This window comes from Nothoprocta perdicaria, unplaced genomic scaffold, assembly GCF_003342845.1.
Source record: "Nothoprocta perdicaria isolate Ctin4 unplaced genomic scaffold, notPer1 scaffold_4, whole genome shotgun sequence".
In the NCBI taxonomy this organism is placed as follows: domain Eukaryota; kingdom Metazoa; phylum Chordata; class Aves; order Tinamiformes; family Tinamidae; genus Nothoprocta; species Nothoprocta perdicaria.
The window spans coordinates 7,892,014-7,916,600 of NW_020455643.1; the positions used below are offsets into that span (position 1 = coordinate 7,892,014).

Here is a 24,587-nt window from a genome sequence, read left to right on the forward strand (position 1 = left end):
ATATATTCAATATATATTCAATATATATTCAATATATATTCAATATATATTCAATATATATTCAATATATATTCAATATATATTCAATATATATTTTAGTGTAAAATATTACTGACACACACACCATGATCTATAAAATAGATATACTGTAGCGCTCTCAACCTCCAAAGTTCTGAGACTTAACTCACCGTTCTTTGAGCATCACCCTGGGATGCCTCAGGGGAAGAGCAAACACACAACTGACACACTGAATAAAAGCAAAGGTAGGTAAAGAGCAAGGCAAGAGTAGGTGCAAGAGCAGAGGCAAAGGATGAAGGGCAATCTTGCCCTTAAGTTTGTTTTCCCAAGCCCTAGTGTTAAACAATACATGGACTTCTTCAGCCAGAGCTTGCATCTCGACCATTGTGTTCAGCTGCCACTGATGGATCTATTTTCCATGAATTTTTAAATTTCAGTTTCTTTTGCACTTCCATTCATCACACTGACAGTGTAACATGTTGGTTCTCCAACACGTGCTAACATTACCAAAGATCACCCACCGAGATCCCAAGTATAAAGAACTGACAAAGTAGCGCTGTGTTTTTCTCAGCTACTATTGCTGTTTTATTAACCCTGAAGCTAGTCATCCTCCCAGGCCAGAAGTTACTGAAGAAATACAGAAGAAGGAATATCACCCTGCAGAACAAAAGTCCTACAGAGCAGAGTGGAACAATGAAGCTGTTAAGCTCACAGTGTGTGGTTCCTCTCAGCTTGTTTTGGCAGCTCCGGATGGGGAATACATGTAGGTGGAGCTGGAAAACCTCTTACTCAAACTTGAAGGAGGCACGTTTTCCCCTCCTCATCCTCTAGGCACCTTTACACACAAGACCACAGGAAATAATAAATCCCTGCTGTGCTTCTAGCTAACACAAATAGGTCCAGAGACAGGATCAAGAGGCTGCAGAAATTATTCAACTCTCTCTTTGGATAAACAACAAGTAATTCAGCAGCTCTTCAGCCTGGGTGCATTTCCTCAGAGCAGTGGAAGTGTGTGTCACTCCCATAGCAGAGGAGTGGGCAAACAGCAAGGAAAAAACCATCCTAGCTGTGGAGCAATCGCCCAGTGAACAAAGCATCAAAAAGCACGTGAGGCTTGCAAGGACAGTCACGGTGGCACGTGCTTCGCTATTCCACTGACTTGCTGAGAATTGCTTCAGGAGAGCAACACCTCTGTGATCTTTCGTTTATCCGTTGTGACAAGAGATTTAAATAACTACATGGCTTGTGACATTAATGAAACCTCACAGCCAACACTGACACTGATGGTGTCCAACATTTGTCATATGGACCACCATCCATCCTCACACACACAAGCAAGGTGAGCTAAGATCTAGAGACTTGCTTCTTCCAAGTGCATGCTTCCTACTACAGTGAAGCAATTAGAACCTTCTTACAAACAGCACAGAAATAATCGTAGTGTAGCAGTTCCCTCCAGTGCAATCCAAAGGCTAGTTTCTAGTGCATGCAGTCCATAATCCTGCAAGTCCCATGACCTAATTAACTACATCAGCCCTTTACAGTGTTGCTTCTTCCTTTATCTCCAAACATCTAAGAAATTCACCTTTTCTGCAATGTAGCAACAGACAAAGCTTAGAAACTAAGGCTTTATTTAGTATCTTCTTTACCAGGCTGCTGCTTAGAGCTCTAGGAGAAGGTTGAGGAAAAGTACTCAAGCATTCAGCAAGTACATGCTGAGTACTCAAGTACTCAGCAAAGTACTGAGCTGCAATTTGCAAAATGCTCATTTAGGGATGGTGACCAGGAGACAAAGTTCAGCTATCACGGACGGAAGCCAAACAGAAGTCTTTCTATTGACTTTTACTGGCCTTAGAAACAGAGAGGCCAAGACAATATTCAGTTTACAGAATAAACCCTGTTCAAAGTAAGCTTTAGCTTTCCTGATAATATACAAGCAGCTGGTGGTGTTTCATAATGTTCCATAGCTCAAGCAACCATTTTTAGATAACCTTGAAACCAGGACAGCTGGCGTGTATTTCCATAGCACTACTGACTTTAAAAGGGCCACGGCAAACTCTTCTGCAGTTCCAGAGTGCATGGATCATTTTTGCTGCCTCAGAGTGAGAGCTTGGACAACTTCTCTGAGAAGTTTGGTGAAAGCTTGGAATATTCCTTGGGAAATATAAGAGCTCTCTCCTTCTTCAGAGGGATAAAGACATGAAAACAATTTATATTCTATTACTCTGCCTTTCTAAAGTGCCTTTTTGTTTCAACATAGACTCTTATCTCTCCTTAGCGAAGGAGACATGCTCAGAGAATAAACAGCAATAGTGACTATTAAGTGCAGTTCCTTCCAGCTGCGACGCTTCACAGATTCACAGAATATTTAAGGTTGGAAGGGACCTCTACAGATCATCTAGTCCAACCTTCCTGCTCAAGCAGGCACACCTAGAGCATGTGGCACAGGGTGGCATCCAGGCGGGTTTTGAAGACCTCCAGAGTAGGAGACTTCACAACCTCCCTGGGCAGCCTGTTCCACTGCTCTGTCACCCTAACAGTAAAGAAGTTGCTCCTCACCTGGAGACAGAACTTCTTATGCTTCAGCTTGTGGCCATTACCCCTCGTCCTGTCGCTGGCCACCAGTGAGAACAGCTTGTCCCCTTCCTCCCTGCATTCTCCCTTCCTGAACTTACACATATTAATCATATCCCCTCTGAGCCATCTCTTCTCCAGATAAAACAGGCCCAGCTTACTCAGCCTCTCTTCATATGAGAGATGTCCCATTCCCTTAATCATCCTGGTTGCCCTTCTCTGGACCCTCTCCAGAAGCTCCACGTCCCTCCTATACTGGGGTGCCCAGAACTGACATAGTGCCCCAAGATATGGTCACAAACGTCCCACTTATTTGCTCTGCTACCATTACTGCTGCTCTTCAAAACTACACTCCTCTCCCACTCAGTCCAAGTGCTGAACCCAAAGCTTGTCGTGTGTGAGGCTTTGTTTTCCATGGAGAAGATGTAAATGGCTCCTAGAGCCTCGTGCCCACAGGGAAGTTTCATACTGACTAGGTGGATAGAGAGACATTGGTATCTCCTGATAGCACCACTAGAAGTAGCAAGATGGGAAGGAAAGCTCATGGAAATTAGAAGGGTTTTGGAATCAGCCTTACCTGGGAATGCTGGTTAGATATGTGACCACATTCAGAAAATCCTCATCGGGTATGTCGCTGAATCCTGCACATTCTGGGAAGGTTATAATGGGCGCCCCATCCTTCCCCCTTCCTCCTGAAAAAAAAGAAAGGTCAAGAGATTAAAGGGTGATTTTTATGCCTTGGGTCAGACTGGCCAGTAAGCCACATAATGCGAAACACTGACACACTTATTAAGAAGCTTTCAGATTCACTATGTATGCAATAAAGAAACTCTATGATCAGCTGCCCAGTTGATTTTAGAACTCACTCCAGATTCACCATGCCAATATACTCCAAGTGAGAATGCAGCCTCTGTTGTGTATTCCCAGCTTTTCCAGAAACCTTGTGCATAATACTGATGAAGCATTACCTTAGGCCCTTCACTTCCATGAGATAAAGGCCGTTGGTTTCCACAACACTTGAAGGCTTTTTATCAGTAAGGGACCCCATGCCTAATCAACTAAGTGAGGCAATTTTGTTGTTGTCATTCAGCCAAACACGCTTCTTGTTTTATTATTAAAACAGCTTTCTTCAGCCAATGAAATGTCCCTGGAATTCTGCATAAAAACAACTTTTCCTCCTTCATGTCAGTGATATGGTGGCTTTGTCAGGACTTTTTCCCTGACATTTTCTCTCTCTCTTCTCTTTTCCAAAGGTGTAAGTTTGCTTTAATTACACCTAAAAATGACCCCTTGTGTCAGACCATCCAAGAGATAATCCTGCTGGGGGGAAAATTAGCCTAACAGAGACTCAAAATGCTAAAATGCGAGGAAGGAGCATCACCAGTCACAGATTTCAAATGGTGGCCACAGCCTCCACACTGAGCCAGGGTGCTTGGGCTACATGGCCATGAGTGGTGACCCAGAACATGCTCTCACACAAACCAGTCAGACTTTCCCCCAGCCCAGGCTGTTCCCCACAATGTGCCGGCCAGGACCTCCATCCAGCAGCGTCCCAGTTAGGATGGTTGGTTGTAGATGCTTAGTGACATCTTCTGGACACGACAAGTAATAGCCCAGAAAATTAAACAGCTCGTCTGGTCTTCTTGTTGTGAAAACTGAATGCACCAAGGTCTCTCACATGATATCTTTGCACATGTCATATGTGACATGATATCATATATGATACATTCACGCAGTTCCTAAGTGTTGTCTTCCTTCATCCTCATATTTCAGGTACTCCCACAATGGCACCAACTCTTCAAGAGGCAGAAAAATAGTAAGTAGGAATATTCTTATTTAAAGCAGCAACATACAGCCATGAATGACAAGATAAAGATCCCCAAGATCCTCTCCTCCAAGCACCTGGTAGTCCACCTGTGGTACAGTCAAGATCCTTTGCAAACAATGAGTTTCCAAGAGCACTTTGCATGCTCCTGCTGCCAGGGCCTTTGCGCATCCCTTTTATCTTCCCATTCTCTAACATCCACGTTTGTATAAGTGCATCCTCTTCTTCTGGCCTCTCTTCCCCAAGTCCAATGAAGCTTGCCCATGCCTGGACTTGGAGGTTCAGGTTGCAAGGGAAAACAATATTATATTCATCTATTTAGTAAAGCAACAACAGCAGAAGGAAGCTCCTGGCACACAGAAAGAGGCTGAAGCTCACTCTGACAAAGGAGCTCTGCATCTCTCCAACTGTTAATGGCAGCTTTTTTCCTAATATTACACCAAGATTTGCCACAGCATTTGCAGTGTTCAGCGCTCTATGCAAATTTCTGCAGAATCCAAGCTGAGAGGCTGCAGCCCTTTCTTTCAGGGCCACCATCCTTGCTTTCTAGACAGTCACAAAGATTTCTTCCAATGCTAGAGGATGATTTAATTAGCTCCTGAATGCCCTGGCATGGCAGGGATTAAAATCCAGCGTGAATAATCTTCAGTTAGTTCTCCAGTCGTAAGGACTCAGTGCACTGGATCTGGCCCAGGTTCTCTATAAGATTTTGCTGGGACAGTGCTTAGCTCTTGGGCAGCACTCATGAAAAGATTCATATTGCCAATCAGAAAAAAAAAATATAATCTATGATAAACAAATCAGAGGGCAACAGAAAGTCCAGCACGTCCACTGAAGGGCAAAAGAAAGAGTATTCTCTTAAAAAAATTTTAAAAAGGGAGATTTTAAGTGACATCAGCAGGGGGAGAGAGTGAGAGAGAAGGAAACGAAGTGCTGAGCAGAGCACAAAGCTGGGCAGAGGGTTGGGTTAGGGCCAGCTGGGGCACGTCTGGTCTATTCAGCAAGATAAGGGGCTGCCTGGAGCAATGGAGCTTGAGAGCAGGCCAGGGCAGCTGGAGGCGGGAGCTGAGGCGGAGTGCCCCGCGGGACAAGTGGGAAATCACTCGAGTTCAGGGCAGTCAGAGGCAGGGACAAAGATACAGCGATAACAGATCTTGAGGATGCAGCCTCACGCCTGCCCTCCCGTGAGGCATGGGCATCCATCTTGGCGACTTGCAGCTCCTCCAGCTCCCATTAGATGCCACCCTGCAGCGCTCTTCCAGAGAGCCAGCCTCTTCCAGAGCCTTCCGGCAGCTCCAAATGCTGGAGCCTGCACAGGGAAGAGGCAGCGGCCCTTGCTGCAGCTGGAGGTTCAGCTGGTGGCAGCAGCAGAGGCCTCTGGCTGAACTCTGGGCAGGTTCCTGGCCCCTGTCCTTAGGGAGCCTCCAACAGCTTCCCAGGGGTCTTGCACTGCCAGACAGCAGTAACCCTGTCAGCTAGCCCCAGTTTTGCCCATGGAGAAAGCTCGGCTTAATTTTGCCCTCCATCTCCTGACAGGAACCTGAGCTTCTGCAGGCAGCTCCCCCAGGCACCGCACGCTGCTCCCATCACCCCCGCTGCTTTCCCTCAGGAGCTCAGCTCCTTTCTGCCCCCACACGCATACACTGACCAAGGTCCATGCAGAGCCCTATTCCCAACGCACAGCGGTGGGAATGTGTGCACAGAGGGGCACAATGACCACGGATTTTGATGTGCAGAAAGTTGTCAAACAGCTAAACCTTGTGTGTTGACAAAAACAGAGAAAACTCAGTAACCAGGGGAGCAAAGAAAAGAAAGAAGTCATTAGTGGGAGCAGTTGGTTGCTCTGTCTAGGGAAAAGCAAGACTTGAGTAGAAGAGGCTACAACTCGAGCTCCTGTCTGGTTTCCCCATGGAATCACAGCTCCCATCTCATCCCAGGCACTTTCTTTAATTTCCACTTCAGCTTCTTGCTCAACCTTTCCTCTTACACGCCAAAGGAACAGGAAAACCCTGAGTGACAGGAGAAAAGTACGTGGTGTAAGGGAAAGCAAGGATAGGGCATGCAAGGTGCACAAGGGGAGTGCAGGGCACAGTAACAGGACCATTGCTCACACCAACATGTGCTGATCCCTTAGTGTCCAAGGGTATAATGCAGCATTTACAGTTGCTCCTAGTACATACTTCCCAAGTTCTTAAAATAAGCTCATGTGTCATAGGATACAGTGATAGACTTACCAGGTGCCTGGCTACCCATTTTAAACAGGGAAGATGGGGCCAGAACTCAGCTGGGGCAGCAAAGCAGCTGAAATAGTGCAGGGGAATAGGTATAGGGACAACAGGATTTGGAAAGGAGATAGGGAAAGTTTAGTTTTGCATTATAGTATGAAAGGTGTGAGCTCACCTTGCTGAAGTCCCATCTTGCTATGACTGTCAAAGCAAGCAAGAAACCACAGCTGTGAGCCAAATACCTGGACACGACTCTGGTCATAGGTCCCCACTCCCCAGTTCTGGGCTGCCCATGCCTTGTGTGTCTAGGGACTAAACATACCCTGATTTAGGCACTCAGGGGCTACATTTAAGTCTTATTCAATAGCCAGCAGCTTTTTCTACTAACACTATTAGCTATTTCTTTTCTCTAAGTAACAGCTCACCAGCTTTTACTTAATATATCAAATCCCTTAGAAAACCAGGCCATTTGGGAGGAGTAGTCGCAAAAGTTTGTCTAGACCTTCCCCAGGCACCAGTTGATCCATTAGCACTGGGAAAGTTTTCTTTCAGATTTTGCTGTCACAGGGAAGCAAATTGCTCATGTCTGCCCACATGCAGAGCGCTGCCTGAATCACAGCTGAGCTGAGCACAGCTCGTGTGCTGGGTCACACAGCCAGCAGCTTCAGTCGTGTCTTGGCAGAAGTTTCCCTGCCTCAGGTTTTGCTTGTGCCATGTTCAGAATTAGCTTTGGCTTCCAGGGTTCCCCTCCTTTCCTACTTCCCCTCCGTGTGAGTTAAGGGTTGCAAATGCTGAAATTTCTCCTGGGAATTAAATCAGGCTTCCTAGGTATAAATCCCTATACAAGCTCCAAGCTGCCTTTTTGGCAGGGTCAGGCCAGGACTTCCAAAATGCACAATTGAACTGGAAGCAGATGGTCAAATACCCTCCAGGCTTTAGAAATTAAACTGGCTTGGGAATCAGTTGCCATTTTAAGATATAGTCTTCCATTCAGTGAAGTCCATTAACAGGAACATAAAAGAAAGGAATCTCTGCTACTACATGACAATTTATCTCAAATTCATGGTTTAGTAACAGGAACCATCATTGCTGCAACTGGCAAATAGGGCTCTTTGACAGAGTAATTGCAGGTAAGATCAGCATGAAACTGCAGGTAAAGAGGAATGGGCAGTAGTACTTCTAAACACAGACTGTACAGCAGGTTTAGTCTGTCAGCAGGACAGAACCAGCATTTTTCTAATAGATCTCCATTCTTTGAGAAGTATTGGTGTATGTCAGAGTAGTCAGCATTTCAGTACTACCCCATTTTAAACCTTAACAACTACCCTTAACTACAGGAAACACATGGTCAAACATAGCAGGGTATGTGCACAAAGCACTTATGTTGTCACAGCTGTAAAACCATAATTGGAAGTGTTGTTTCCATGGAAAGTGAGAGGCAGTAGCAGTTTCAGGACTAGAATCTAACCACTGCTTCCAGCAGATCTCACGAGCTAAGCAGAGACGGGTCAGCTCATGGAAAAGAGGACCGGAGTAGGGTTGTGTGCATTAGGACCCAATATCACATTACAAGCAGCCTTTTCCACAACCACAGCTCTCCAAGGAAAATTTTGGAATCTCTCTGCTCTTGCATGGGCTGTACGGCCTTGGTGCTTCTGGTAGCTACAGGACCAGGACAAAGACAGGCTGGCAGTACCTAATATATTCATTACAGCCAGTCCCTTGCAGTCAGTCTCATTAACTGGCTAAATAATAACTTCTGCCATCTGCCCAGGGACTGTAAGACAGTCTGCTCCTTTCTGCCAAGTGTGCACACTGCAAAAGCACAGGAAAGTGCTTCTAATGATGAAGGGACCAGCTGCACCCTGCAACGAGTCACATGCAGAGCAAACAGCCCTGGCTTGTTCTGCTCATCCCTTCTGCTTCCCTGTCCAGGCAGCTGCATCTGCTGACAGGTATTAAGAAAAAGCTGAAGTCAACCAAATACTCCCAGCCACAAGAGTCAATGAGTCACTGCCATTAGCAGAGAACAAGAGGACCTGGTGTCCTCAGGACCAAACAGGAGAGCTCAGAGAGGTGAGAGATGTGAGTAGCACAAGCCAGGCAGCCACCGCTAACACACACGGAGCTGGATCCCAAGCAGGCAGGTGGGGACGAGGCAGCCCACCAAGGGAAGCAAACCACCTCAGCTAGGATGAATCAGTGCAGCCCATTTTTATAACCTTGGGCAGAAGAGCACATTACACACGATCCATCAGTCCAAAGCACTCTACAAGCAAGAGCAGGGAGCCCTTCTATCCACTGCAAAGGAGCCAAAAGGCAGAGTTTTTGTCAGGCAGGCAACTACAGAGCTGAAATACCACAGCACAGAGAACCAGGAAAAAGGCTAAATACCAGGAGAATTTTGGGTTCCATGTAGGCAAGCACTGAAGCACCAAAATATTTGTGGTTGCCTGCGCCAAATGAAAAGCAGCCGGCCGCAAGAAAAAGCAGGGAGCTGCCCAAAAATCAAATGAGGTCATCTGTGTGAATTACTTTAATAAGTGAAATGAGGCAGGAGAGCTCTCAGACCAGCTTTCATTGGAGTAAGAAGAGAACAACAATAAAACCCCACACTGCTCCCAGGTCTATGCTAGATGGAACGAAAGTAATGTAGAGAACTGCTTTTAGAAAAGCCTGGCCATTTCTGACGTAGGCAGCTGAGCCTCAGTTTGCAAGAGGCAGTGGAGAGACAGCAAGGAAGGCTCCTGTTCCCTGCACTTTCTGTAGCATCTCGCCACCAGTCACTGACACACCAAGATACGAGATAAAGGGATAATGAGATCTTGAAATTGGACAAATAGCAGGTGAGGATACAGGCATTGCTGAAATAACAAGCCTATAAATACTTGAAATATTTTTAATCTGTCCTTGTCATTTCTATGCCACATTAAACATTGCTCTGTGGAATGGGAAATGAGGTTTTCTTCCTGTTTAGTAAAACACTTCCCAGCAGTTGTGGATTGCACTTCACATATACCTTTTATTGTCTCAAATGCTGCAAGGTAAAGGGATTTAAGGAAAGCACTCCTCCACATTTTACCAGACAGACACGACACACAACACTGAATTCAACACGTTCGGTATTGTTTACACTGATATAAATGTTTTCAGGCACTGGTGTATCAGTTAAATCAAAGGCCTTGAAAACAATGTTATTTTCCACCAGCTTTGCATGCCTGGAAAGCAGAAAAGCAAGCAGAGCATTCTGGAGAGAGCGGCTGTTAAGCATTTTCTTTGCTTACAAAATGAGTGGAAAAGCAGCCCAGTCATGATCTGACTGGAGTTAACACCAAGGCTGACAAGTGCATTTGTCCAGCAAACAATGGTGTGATGCAAGAGCTCTGAACAAATTTGCACACCATTTCTGACACTTTTCTGCATGTAGGTGTATTTATATTGGGAATTCCAGGCAGTGCAACCCCTGAAATGCTTCACTGCATACAAAGCAGCTCGTTCCACCTCCCCTCAAGCCAATACTCCTTGCTGAATGCAGAACAGTTGGTTAATCATCACATTTAGGAAACTGCCATGGGATGCTCCCTAAAAAGCTTCACAAATATCACTGCCGGGGATCACAGCAATTGTCCTGCTGCCCCAGACATGGAGAGCACCACACCTGAGGACAGTTCTCAAATCCTTCAATTTAAGGCAATCTGGCCTAGCAGGGTATGAAGGCTGAGCTCCACAACACCTCTTGAAGTACTCCATGCTTTGGCAGATGGGCCTGTTACTTCTTCCGCTCCCTATTTTGCACAGCATCAGTGTATGAACATCAAACCATGGCAAGAGAGTTCAATAGCAGGTACCCTATACAGGCCAGTGCCCATGGGCAGAGCTAGAGCAACTCTGCAGAGAAACAGGCATCCTTCGGTCCCTCGAAGATGCTTCATTTAGTATTGAATATACTCACAGCAAATATATTTTGTTTGAGGACAAAATGCCATACACATGGTCAACTAAGTGTTTTGCACTTAGTCATCTACAGATAAGGAGAGTGAATCTGTTGTTTCTTTTAAAAACTAGAGACAGAAACAGAAGAGGCCATTCTAAGACCTAGGTAAGAACACTTCTTCCCATCAGGCAAAATGAGTGTTTTAAGTAATTTAGCAAATATTTCAATATCTGCTACTTCTTCACAACAGAAATAGTACCATTTTGTGTGATTGCAAACCTGACACTTTGCACTTTAGAAGTGAACTGCTTGCAAAACAAAGGCACTTGAGAAAGGGGGAGAAAGCCATGAATAGTTGATGGGCCAAAAGCTTCTCCCACAAACAAGATGCTTAGACATTATGCAAAGATACATAATAAAAAAAGCTCAAGTTTTTTGCCCTCTAAACACCTTTAGGTGTATAGAGAAAGCACAGATTTTTTTTCCTGAAGAAAAGCAAGCACAGAAAAGTAAGATTTATCAGTTCTATGCCTTATGAAGGCTTGATTGAAATAGCTCTTCTCACTAGCAATATAAAACTGCTGCTGCAACTGCTGTGCAGAGCTGAAGGGTGACAGTCAGCATGACAGATTCCAGCACATTTCCAGGAGAATCGGACTGCTGTTACTAGCAGCTTCTTACCTGATAAGATGGCAAATTGCCTGTGGAGTTGCTCTATTATATCCACTGCAACCAGCGGTCGTATCTCCTGCTGCATGATTTCATCTGTGCAAGTGAAAGCAGAAATAACAGTCAGTTAATGCAGCCTTAACCAGCACTCAGCACTTCCCAATCCTCTGGGAAGCCCAGAGGAGAGAAGGAAAAAAAAAAAAAAAAAAAAAAGAAAGCAAAAGAAAAAAAAGATCATACTTGAAGTGAGAGAGAGACAGACTGGCTAGACTATTGGTTTAGATGTTATATGACCGCTCATCATGGCAAAGCTGATGATACTTACAGAGACTCATGTCCAGCTTAGTTACTTTAGATGGTGCCCTATAATTTCAGGGAGCATTCCATAAACCAGCCAGAGCTTCTCACAGGTTCTCACACTGACAGCTCCTTCCTACTTCATATTCCATATTATGTCACTGCATTTGGACCCCATATAAAGCAGTTTTTCAGGCTTTGAAGCAGCAAAGCCTCTTTTAGCCACGGTGCCACGTTCCACCCTGTCCCTGCTCCCTGCCTAAGGGCTTTCTGTGCAACCAACCCAGCAACAGAGCTTCCTTTGCTGATGCTTTTTCCGTTGCTAACTACCATGGAGTAAAAGGAGGAAATAAAGGGTTGCGAGGCTTTTTTCTCCGGAAAACAAAATCTGTTCCTTGGAAGCACGCTAAAGAGCTCTAGATAACTTGGCAAACAGCGCGGGTACATGCGTGTGGATCACCATGAGTGGGTTTTTTTGTGAACCATCCAGTGACCAGCAGCTACAGCCTCACACTGAGCTAAAGTGCAGCCCATGGGACCCCCCTGCTCTTCCCCCCAGTCCAGACCAGCAGCAGTTCCTCTGCAGGGCAGTAGCTGGCAGCCCAGCTGGAGCACCCAGCTCCCCTTAGGCTACAATAGCACCCATCACAATGGGGCTTTGAGTCATGTACAGCTAGAGCACAGCAGCCAGCCCTGCCTTTGTGCAGCCCCCCTCCAAGCTGTGCAGACAAAAGGTGGAAGGAAGGGAGGAAGCTGGGCCCAGACAGACCAGACTGCACTAAAGGCAGGTGCCTATTCAGGTGCCTATATAGGCATCAAGGTCTTTGTTGATTCTATATGTTGTAGGCACCCAGCTTTAAACTCTCTAGAAACAGGGAGGTCAAATAGGTTAGAAATCAGCTTGTCTCCTGTATCCCATTCTCTTGCCCAAAACAATCTTTACCTTAAAGACACCCAACCTGATCCTTTCCAGAACTAGGGATTCTTAGTTATGTAACACCACTCAGATTTTCCTGCTTATTCCCTAATTCTTTAGACTTTTTCAACTCCTATACACCTCACTGATGCCTTGACACAAAGCAGCTTAAGAGTGTGGGTCATACCCTGACCTAGACAGACAGGATGACACGGACAGCATATAGAGAAGTATAGTACTAGCTGATATACAAAGCAAGGAAATAACTGCAAGCCATGGAAGGGTCTTGGTAGGGGAACAGAGGGAGGCTTGATCCTGCAAATCCACCCTTTGCACTCAAGTGTGGGAAAGACAAATGACAGTGAGTGACAATTTGACACGGTGTCATCACTTCCACCCTATTTATGCAGCCCATTACCAGCCTCTCTGGTTCTTGACACCACAAGAGCAGCAGGGAGAGCAGACCCATCCATCACGGCAGAAGAACCAGTCTGAATGATGACCAAAGGTTTACTGGAACCTGAGGTACCTCGATGCCACGTCTGAGGCACCACAGAGAAGGGCAGAGCGCCCTGCTGCTACGAGCCGCATGGGTCCAGCCTGGCCAGCAAGGTGAGGGATCCTGATGCCCTGCCAGGTAAACAGCACACAGACACTGACCTCACCTCAGCTCTGCTCACTTTTTCTCCCCGGCCGACCCCTCCCGAGCAGGAATTAACCAGGCTCTGCTTCATCCGCACCCAGACATGAGGCAACTTAGCCTCACATGCACTGACCTTTCTCCCCAACAGCCTGAGCACAGCAGCTCCCTCCATCACACACGCTTGGTGGCAGCCCCGTTCCCACCACGGAAGCTGTGGCTGATTCTCCAACACGCTGCCAACACCTCCCCGACCTGCTCAGGGAAAGCCAAGGCGCTCACGTCCCTCCCTCCTCATGACGATCCCACAGGAGGCTCCCAGAGCAAGGAGATGATGAAGCAGAGGTGCCACAGGGGTCAGAGATGACACAAGGCCAACACAGGGCTGGCCTCATCCATTGGTAAAGGATGTGCCACATTTGGTTTGCACATGCTGAAAGGCTTTGCTCTGCAGGAGCAAAACTGCCATGAGGATATTTTTAATCAGCAGAAAATTGGCTTGTAATTGACTTCAAAATATGACAAAAGCCATGTCTGTAAGTTTTCATGCAATAAATGCCAAAGACAGTAACATTGCCCCGAGCGTCTATTTTTGGACATCCCCGACATGAGATAATTCAGTGCTATGGCCTGGGGGAATCAGAAATGGAGGATAAAGCTAAACTGAGTGCATCATCTTTCCAGGAACGGGAACAGCCCAGCGAACAGTCAAGGACAGGGAGCCACCTCCACCCTCTGCCTCCTGCTGGGCTCAGCCCCTTGCTCAGGGGCAGAGCAGCCTCCCGTGCCCCCCAGGTACCCGCCAGCCCCAGACGTCACCGCTGAGAGCAGCTGGGTGCCATGCTACAGCACTGCCCCTCCTCCCAGATTATTGCATCTGCATCACATTCATAAACCCTTAATCCTCAGCATTCCCAGAGTTTCCCTCCTCTTCAGGCAGCATTTGTGCTCAGCAATGACACAGGGACCAGTGGCCAGGTTTGCTCTCCTGGCAGGCAAGGCAGAGCAGGGAGCAGTGCCCAAGTCAGCCCCTAGCCCCCCACCCCGCTGCATCCACCCCCTCCCACGGTCCCAAACCACACACTGGCACCAAGGCGGGAGCAGAAGGGGAGACAAGAAGGGAAGTGGAGGGCTAACTGAAGCCAAGAACAGAATAAAAAGGAAGAAGAGGAAGAAAAGGTAGCAATTAAGAACAGCTTGAACTTGCAGAGCTGAGACACCCTGGGGCATCCACCAAGGAAAACACTCATTTCACCTGGAAGACGCAGAGCCCAGCGGCAGCAGCGCAGGTCCCACACGCAGACCAGCCCTTGGTCTGGTGACTGAGGCTGACCTTCCTGCAAGCAGAGCTGCAGGAACCAAAACAAGTTCTCAGAGTGTCTGACACCATCACCGGGAGACTCAGCAGAACGAGCTGGACCTCTGCAACATCTCGGACTAGCTCACTGCTCTAAGGCAACAAAACCACCAGCACAGCAGTTTGCTTTTGATGGTTGCTAGTGTGAAGGCAGCATTAACATCAGCCAGTCTTGAGCAGAACATCCCCCCCACTCCATCCAGGCTATGATCTTGCCTTAAAATAGCTTGTTTCTGGTTTCTGAAGATCCCTTTGTTACCAAAGGAATTTTGTGGTGTAACAGGATGAAGTAATAGAAACAAGAGCTGCTGAGGGCCAGTTAAGACTCACCACATTCCCTGACTGGGCAAGATTGTCTCCTACGAGGAACATGAGATTTCTAACAGCCAGAGGAGAAGCCCAGAGGATGAGAATGGTTGTGTAAAATCCCTTTGCTGACTAGGAATCGGACATCCACGTAATTGCATATAGTTCTCATTGCCACACAGGGAAGAGCAATTGCAGCAACAGAACCTACAGACAGCAAATATGGGAGTTCTAAAGCCATTTTGCTCATGGATAGGGGGAATTCGCCTGTCCATCCCTTCCCCCCTTGCCTTTATCCCAGTGGGCTCCGCAGCTTTCCCTGCATGGACACCAAGGGGGCAGGAAGCGGAGCTCGGCTCGGGCAGAGCAACGTGCGGCTCCCCCGGCGCGTCACACACCCTGCTCCAAAACCCTCCTCGGGGCTGCGGCTGCTGCCAACACACGGAGCTGCCCACGGTTACAGGCACTACCTCAGAAAAACCTGCATAGCCGAATCCATTGCTCAGGGATTCACAAGTTGTAGGAAGCTGGCAAGTCACGGGCGCTTGGAAGCAGTTGTGCTCCTTCACGGCACATTGCAAACACCTACAGAAGAAATCTGGCAGCCCCAGGTCACTCTGGTGCTGTCCTCTGACACAAACAACTGAAGGGCTCACCGGCATGGCTAATGGCCAAGTGGCGGGCAAGTGAGCTACCCGAGCAACCCTAACTTGGGCATTTCCTGGCATCTCCATAGTTATTCTTGTGGTCTTGAATTGAAGAGGCAGGTACACAGCTTCTCTAAATTAAAGCAAACAAAAAACAATTGATTAAATAATATTATGTGATGCACTCAATCCTGTGTGCAGGTTGCCATAAATGAATCTTTATCCACACCAGAATTCATTATTTCAGCTAAGTGAACTTGCCAGGGCAATTAAGATCCGAGCAAGGACACAATAACAGAGGAAACAAATCAGTCTCATCTCAGCCCCTTCTTAAACTGGGATATATTCGGTTCCTAGCAGAGACTGCCCAAGTCTTCATACAAAGAATCAAAGACAAAAGACAAAACCCCCTATGCACAGTTTAATTGCAGAATAATTGAGATTTTTTTATGGAGAGGGAGGGGGGAAAAAAGGCAATTACTGCAGCCATCTGTCTCAGGGTCTGTCTCCTGGCCGGCCCCGGCGGGGCTGCTGTGGCTGCACTGCCAGCTCTGCGGGAAAGCCCTTGGTCACACCTCAAAACAGGCATGGTTGGGTCCCCCACACACTAATTTTCCTGTTCCCTCCAGGCTATGCCAGCAGCTGATTAAGAGCTGCAGGAGGATGATATTATGTCCCCCTTATCGCCCTTTTCCGAGCAAAGGGGAACTACTTTATATGCTAATAGTAACTAATGGTTTCCAAGAGTGCCAGAAAGACGGCTTGCTGGGGTGCAAGACGTGACCGTGCTGAGCAAATTGAGACAGCAGCACCTATTGCTCTGGGAAAGGCACCAGCCAAGCAAGCAGGACCTGCAGTTTCCCTGGATTTCAATGACTGAGCACTGGTCTTCACCAGACTTGCAATGCAGCAGCCTAATCCTGCGCCAGGGCAGATCGGAGGCAACGTTGACCCTCAGCAGCCTATTTCAAATGGTGGATTTGAGGAAAACTGACTGCTGATGTGTGAAAGGCTAGATAGGAAGAAGCAGATGGCCAGGTATTTCACTTGAATAATATGAATTTGAATATTGGAATAACATTGGATGAGCTGAATAATCACTGGTGGGTTTTGTTCCTTCCAAAACACACCAGAAGGGAACACAAAACCAGAGTTTCAGGCACAAAAAACTACAATTCAAGTGACCTCCGAGGCCATAATTCCTCTTACCAAGAACATCAACCTATGTACCTAGCAAAGGATATAGCAGAACTAAGTCAGGTTTAAGGAATTAAACACTCCATATATCAACGAGACAAATTTGTGTCATCACTGATAAGACCTGAATAGGCTAAAGGATTCTACAATATTCTGGCCAAACACAATTCCCAAGGCAAACACTATTAAATAGTTGCTCCTCCTGAGGACACATACACACAATTTCCCTTCCCCACTGTTTATGACTGTTATTTACTTTTTTAAAAAGTTTATTTTAGCTTAGACAGATAAACAGCAAAATCAGTTCACTGAAACCAGCTGGCTGCACTGTATGTAAGTGTTTGCTTTGGGAGAATGTATTAATTAAAAGTGATGGAGGACAGACAAAGTATAGATACTGAAATCACTCCCCAGGTTAGACAACAGGAAGGAAAGTGAAAATAAACCAGTATTTTAATGTTGACATGTTTCTACAATGTGTTCACCTGTAAGTACGCTAAGGATTCCTACAGCCATTCAGTACTGGTACAAGAAGCTAAATCATATACTCGCTTTGAGGCTTTCGGGCCACATTTCCACATCCTTTAAGATACTTGTAAAAATATTGGTGTAAAGCAAGAGTGATTTATAAAACTTCACCCTACATTTTGAACCTTCTACAAAGAGCAAAAGCCAAAATGTCACGTCATCTCACATCACTTACGAACAGGATTCTTTTTGGTTTTGAGATGAAGGCTATTGAGCCTTACAGAGCAGAAGGCAGGATGTGGTGTAGGGGATGTTCCATCTGGCTCCCGACAAGACAAACTTCCCTCATTAACCAGCATTAATAATCTCAGCTGCACCTTCAAGGAACTTGCCCGGATTTAAGGCAGTACAACCTAGTTGTCTAGTCCCTTGGCAGCAAACACTTCCGGCTGGTTTCTAATCCTCACCAAAGAAAACTTAGTTCATTTTATCCCCAAAAAATCCTTACTTCTCAGCAATGCCGAAGGGTCTCCCTGTGCTGAGGAGGAGCTGGAGCAGCGGGGCAGGTGGCCTGGCCGTGCACAGACCCCAGCATCGCCCACAGCCCCCCAGCACCTCACAAACACCCTAGCCACCCGCGCTGCTCCCAGCCACTGCTTCCAGCCGCTTGGGAGCCTCATTCATAGATATCTCAGGGAGATTACTCTGCTTAGGAGCCACAGCAATCAGGGCTAGTTAGCTCTAAAACATTCTCCGTTCGCTGCCGCTGGAGACCAGCCCTGAGCGGGAGCAGCTGGACACATGCAGCCCACGGGCAACCTGCCTGCTGAAGGGACCCGGCCACCCCCGAGCCGTCCCCAAGCTGCCACCGCCCCCTCTGCTCAGATATCCGTGAGGAGAAACAACGGGAAAGCAGGCAGCGGCGCTGCACGCTCCAAAGCCTGTGGAGCCCACGCGCGCTCCCCGGCGTGCCCGGCTCCAGCGGCTGCCCCCGGCGTGATGAGCTCGCGTGGGACACAGGGGAGGGACGGAGCCTCCCGTGGCCGCCGGGACGGACCCAGGAGCGGCCGCGCTCCGGGAGGACACAACATGGCAGGAGCGGCTGGGCGGCCATGTAAGGAGCTCCGGCCTGCCAGGCTGCGGCCCTCCCTGCTGCTTCCCGCCTTCCCAGCAGCTCCCGCTCGGACCTTGCGCGTTCCTCGGCATTCGCAGCTTAGCATGGAGAGATTAAGGGAGAGCCCAGCAGAGACGAGGCAGTTTCACTTGCCCAGGCTTGGGAATGGAAAGGGCTCTCGTTAAAATAGCTTAAATAGCAGAGTACTCAGGGCCAAAGAAATCCAAGGGCACGGCTGCGAATAGCACCGGGCAGCGCTGCCCTGGCACGCGGGAGGCCACGGAGAGCCCGGCCCGGGACCTGCAGCTCTGCTTGGCAGAGCTGAGGGCAGCTCCCAGGCAGGGAATTAACCCCCATAATCACAGGAATGTCCCCAGATACTTCAGGAGAGCCCCATGCACCGGCTGCTGGTGGGACACCAGGGATGCTGCAGCAGCAGCTCCCTGAAGCCAGCACAGCTCGCTGCTTTGCACCAGGGTTACTGCTACAGGGTCCCTTTGCTAGCAGAAGCCTTCCCAGTCCAGAAGCTCTAGGTACAGGAGAGCTGCCCCCCAGGAAGCAGCATCTGCTCCTGCACCCGCTGCAATCAGAGCAGCTCAGGAGATGAGCATCCTCCAGCTTCCATATTGGGAAAACAGGGCAGAGGGAGAGGACTCCAGGTCAGCAGTCAACCTCCCCCCCACCAGTCACTGCAAAATGAGGAGGACAAAGATATTCCCCTGTCCTGGAGCAGATCTCACGTATCCAGTGTTTCCGTCATTTGCTCATCAGCCAACAAGCACGAATTATCAATTCTAGCATTACACATGAAACTCAGCTAGTTTTACCACGTGTTACAGACAAATGCCAAAGCACCAAACTGAGCATCACCATGCTAAGCACTGGGTACACATTAGACCAAGACACCTACAGCACTGTGGACAAGACCCTAGGTGGATGTAGGGAGACTGGGGGAGCAAAAAGCTGCAGTGCAACCATATTTTGTGCTCTTCTACCCTCACCTGCCCTGAAGGGCCTGCCAGACAATTGAACTTACCCGCTATAGCACATGTGTAGTCTTACTTTGCTACCCGTATCAATACAAACATTCACAGGAGATCAATTCATGTGAAAGCTGGTCTGCAGCTCAGCGATTGCTCCTCTCGGAAGAGGAGGCTGCAGGAGGGACTCGATGACAGGACAACAGTCAGGTTAGGCATCCAGGAGCCGCTCACCTCCAGCGAGGGGCAGTCAGTGCCCAGCAGAATCCATCACACAAGGTCTCGTGTTGGGCACTGCCCTCTCCTGGGCAGCACAGGGAAAAGGGCACCAGGGGAATCCTCGGAATCCACAGGCATGTGAAGAGCAAGGCTCAGCCAGCAGCACCTCTTCCGTGGCATCAACTGGATTTGAATGATACACTTTAAATATCAGTACCTGTAAGGCTAACTTCAGCATGCTGCTGTAGGATGGGTCTGCTGTCTAACAGGGTAGAAGTAAAAGGATTAGTCCTACCTGTCTCAGCAGGACAATATTCTTCACTATCCAAATACCATCCTTCCAGCATATGGAATAGCACCTACAGATGTTCCAGTTAGCAATCATCTGCAGGATATATAAAATTTTAATTCAAGAAAATGATCCTCAGTTGGTCTAATTGACCCCAGTTTCATTGAAATGCCTTGTAGCATCTGAGCACCCAGCCACGATTGTCCATGTCCAAAAAACATGGTAAGGATTAGTCCATAGCCAAGGAACCAACTGAAGCATCATCTTCCCAGCTCCTTCACTGCAGGAGCACAAGGGAGGGCTTGGTTCATTGTGTTTGACTTGTTAAATACACAAGAAGTTTACAGAAATTGAATTAAATGATCATTTTGGAAAGCTCTTTAATCTTATGTTAAGGACTTGAGGCAACTGCAAATTCACCATTTCCCTTGGAGCCCTCTAAAGCAAAGGAAGAGGCTTCTTTCAGAGCTCTCACTTCAGTTTCCAGTGATTTTTTTTTTTTTTTTTTTTTTGAATAACACAAATGGAGCTTCCCCTACTTCACTTTCATCCTCTAACTGGCAGATCACCTCTTGGAGGCTAGTGGCAAAGGCAGCCTGTATGAATTGAAGGACTAGAGATCACAGCAGTCCTTTGCCTCCCCGCCTTGTCTCCTCAGCTCTCCCTGATGCGAGGGCAGGACAACCTGGCTAATTAGCAGCATAGGAGCTTCATAATCACATCCTCAGCCACACAGACAGCTGCTCCCCAACCCCTCCAGCTGCACACAGAGCAACGAGGCCAGAGTTTAGACAGACTGACTGGACTCTGCAAGCCTCGTTATAATGGCTCACACCAGACCGTGTTCTCAATATATGGTACTGCTTCTACAAGGAACAGAAAGCTGCCGAGACACCCTGGGTTAGAAAAGAAGAAAAATAAACAACCACAGTCATCACTTCTTGTTGCTGTAAAAAGGCAGGTGAGATATACCCTTGAGAAGTGGAATGAACTAGCAGGATCAAAAATTTGTGGATCAAGAAGCCTAATACAGTCCAAATACCCACTGAGTAGCTGGGCTGTTCTAACAAAGTTTCATTTACCCCCCCTTTTCTATTTGAGCACCACCAATTCCATATCCAATGTCCAGAGAGCGAGGGAGGAGAGTCCATGACGTGGAAACCTCACTGAAAGAATTGCAGATAGAGCAGCAGTGATTCATGCACAAGACCAGCACCTTCACACAGCAGAAACAGGCATTTGGAAGAGGTTCTGCATGGGGGATGTGGCTGAATTCAGCGATGCTCCATGGACAGAATTTGACTGAGAATTCTCCCCAGCCTTCCATCACACCGAGCACTATTTTTGCAGAAGATCCTCTCCCCAGACAATCTATACTGCAGTTCAGGCAAAGCAGAAAAGCAAACTGAGCTATCACCTTGTGGTATCAAGTCCCACAAATTAACAAAACATTACTAATTACAGCAATCCATCTATCATCCCCATTTAATGCTTTGCCATTTTGTTCAGTTGCTTCTTGCTCTGGTATTGTGGGAGGAAGGGGAAAACAAGTACCCACAAGACTTCTGCTATCACTTGTCCTCTGAGAATTTCTTCTCTTGATCTTCAGTGGTACTTATTTCTCAAAGTTCTTTAAATGGAAATCAAGCTACACACTCCCTCCTTTCTCTGCCATCTCTAGGCTTTTCTGACAGGGTTTCGTTTTGTTCAACAGGAACAGAACAGGTACCATATCGATGAAAAGAGGCAAAGACAGACAGACTGACATCTAAACAATCTTTGTAACAAAGCTCTATAACTAAAGTAGAAATATTCTGTTTTTCTCCCCTTTGCAGCGTTAGCCAGCTGGAAAAAAAATGCTGACTTATCCCAGGTTCCTCAGGCTGTTTTTCATTAAGGAAGGGAATAGACATTGAATGTAAATAAAGAGAAAAATTCCAACCAAGGCATGAAAAGACTGGAACTGAATCTCACTGGGCTTCAAAGTATTTCTTATTTACACAGAACCTGCAAACCTCATTGTCCATGTGATAGTCATACTTTAAATAGCAACCAGCACCTTTGTAGAGACCAAATGTGCAGGGAAGGAGGGTATTCCTCATTTCTTTCACTACTGAAGAGCTCCAAAAAGCCCTCCACGAAATCCAGCCTTGTCTCACTCGGATGGGATTTCTTTCTGGAAACGGCACCAGAGAAGTTCGGTTTTACCCTCAGCTGCTCTAAACCATTCTAATTTCCCTCAGATGGATCTGAAGAATTGCTTCTCCTTCCCAGCTGTGCTAGAGATGCAGCAGCAGCAGGACAGTGCCCATGCTTGCTGGGCCACCAGAACTGCTTCATCCTCTGTCCTAGGGAAGGACAAAGCTGGACGTTCTGCTAGCTCAGACAGGCCTGCAGGCCACTGGCAAGGAGATCCTGCTTATTTTGCAGCAAAGCAGGACCCTGAACAGCTTCAGGAATTAACTGCTTGCTCCCTGGTGACTCATTACCCTCCTTTATTCAAGCAGCAGCCTTGAGCATGGACAAGAACACGGTTTTTTGGAAGGAGCTGAACAGAAGCTGTCACTAGCCTATTTTTCCCAGGTCCAGGAGCTGTGCTCCAACGTGTGCAGCCAAAGGCATCTTGCTCCTAACAGCGACTCTGCCCTTCCTGTGGCCCCGGGGCTGGAATTTAAGAAAGCAGCAAAGATGCTCTCTGCCCCACAGAACAGACACAGGCTCGGGCAGCGTTAACTCCAGCCCTTCTCCTGCAGTAAATGATTTTAAGGAATTTCTGCCCATGCTGCTATGCCAGGTCATCTCTCAACACGCACGGAAGGAGTTTCCTTGGGAACAGTAACCATGGCAAAGCTCCCGCTCTCGCCAGCGGTTTTCCCTCTACCTGCGGGAGGGGAGAGAAGCAGATGTCTGAGCTCCAAAAGGTGCTGGGTTTCCACAGCTCTACCCAGCCTGGAACCCGGATCACAAATTCAGCAGAGAGCTCCCAATTACCTGCTCCTGTTTCGGAGACGCAGCATTTTTGCCGGGCTGCACTCAACTCAGAACGCTGCCCTAGGAAGAAAGCGGCTGGAAACAGCGGTGCCTGAAGGTCAGCCAGGTATTTCAGTGCACAAGGAGGGAGAGGGCCCCGGGATGAGGGCAAACAGCCCAAAGCAGCGACCGGCTCTGCGGCTTTCACAGCCTCACACTCTGCCTCACAGCTCTGCTCAGGAGCAGCAGCCGCAAACTGCATTTTGCTGCAAGCAGCAGCTGCCGGGAGAGACCTGCTCCTGGCCTGCATCTTCTCCTGCAATGCATTCTCAGTTTTCCATGCTGCATGCAACTCCGGAATACACATTTCCATATATTAGTCAGCAAGGAAGAACTGAAGCCATTTGCAACTTCAGTTCATGGCCATTTTAAAAAAGTTTTGCTGAAAAACTAATCAAATCATAATTATCAATTCAGTGGAAAGGGCAATCGTATTGCATGCCTTGAGGTTTGTTATGTACAAGCAAATACTCCACTTCTGGACTTGAGCTTTGCTAAACATTCACCCAAATGAACCAAGCAACTGAAATCAAAGGGCTCTGTAGTTAATCTTTTCTAATGACAAATTGAGACAGAACTGTTCTGTTTCAGCTATCCCAATGTGTGATTAAATAGTTAAAACTGCTATTTCAGAGCTTACATGCAGCTGAGCAGATCTACCAGGACACCAGCATCTTACACCAGCAACCCAGCACACCATCCTGCCCATCCGACTCGCACAGGGCACAGGTACCTCGGCAGGCCAAGCTCCTTCCGTGGGAAGGCTGAAATGAAACCTGAATGAAGCCAGAAGTTTTTGAATGGGGGGGATTTTGACCTTTTGCTTTGTAATTTAGCAGCAGGGGTGACAGGATCAAGTGGGTTATGAAAGCCCCTGCTCCATTCTCCTTCCTATTACATGCACAATAAATACCTGCCCCAGACATATATACAGAAACCTCACTGTCTAACATCCCAGTGAAACAAATATCCAAGTCCAGCACTCCCTTTTTAACCTCCTCTAGGTCAAATCACTGCAAATACCCCAGAAATACACAGTCAAGTCAAATAACACAGGCACACTGCAGCTAAGATCCCAACGCAGCAGTTCCCTTTAAATTATTTACACCACCAGCTCCCTAAAGAAAATATTAGAAAAACAGGCGCTTTGGAAATCTCTGAGGAATGCAACGCAGCTGCCACTAAGAAGAGATGCTCTTTCTGGTAAAGATGCTGCACGTACCTTTCCTCGCCATGCGCTCCAGCTTAATGCACCCTCGTATAAAATCATGGTAAGATTTCATTTCTCCTTCCGTGATTCGGACGCCGGTGAAGGGTGGGTTCCTGGGCACCTGTTGCCCACATTTCCGACACCACGAAGCCATTGCTGGAGCTCGGGAGAGTCTTGTCGGGAATCTGCTCTCTCACTTTGTCTGCTGGAATCCCGCCTGGTTCTTCAGCCGTCACTCCAGGCCGGTGACTTTATCCCACTTGGTTCATTCCAGGTCACTGTCGCCAGCGGGACGCTTGCCATCGCAATCAGCTAAGGCTTTTACAGGCTTATGACTGTTTTCCCTCCTTGCTCTCAATATCTGTTTACTTTATTCTCCCATGCAGAACTAAAGCTATAAACCCAGGCAGAAGCCCATACCCTTCCTTACCAGCAGTTTAAAGCTGTCCTATAAGCCAGGATGAGGCGAGAGGATCCCAGACGCGCGCTGCAAGTCACCGAATGCCTCTTAAGGGAATATCAGCCATGGTCACAGAGAATTTCGCTTTAAAAAACTCTTCCTTCGTGATTTATAGTCCTTTTCAGGCTTGTGCTCCTATGATTCCTCGTTATTGAGGCCAGGCTTTTCACTCCTGCATTTCGGCCGGAGCGGCGCAAGGAGCCGGCTCCGCGGAG

At 47.6% G+C, this 24,587-nt stretch overlaps 1 protein-coding gene across 1 annotated transcript in view; it reads right to left on the reverse strand.

Annotated features, from left to right (window-relative positions):
• MCF2L2 (MCF.2 cell line derived transforming sequence-like 2) overlaps positions 1-24,166 on the reverse strand; it is a 132,789-nt gene extending 108,623 nt beyond the window's left edge. Inside the window, exons 1-3 of the mRNA XM_026045433.1 lie at positions 23,925-24,166; positions 11,255-11,338; positions 3,167-3,281 (exon numbers count right to left, since the gene is read on the reverse strand). Of these exons, the coding sequence (XP_025901218.1) occupies positions 3,167-3,281; positions 11,255-11,338; positions 23,925-24,066 (341 nt within the window). The 5' untranslated portion in view covers positions 24,067-24,166. The remainder of the gene's footprint in view (positions 1-3,166; positions 3,282-11,254; positions 11,339-23,924) is intronic.
• Positions 24,167-24,587: the final 421 nt, after the last annotated feature.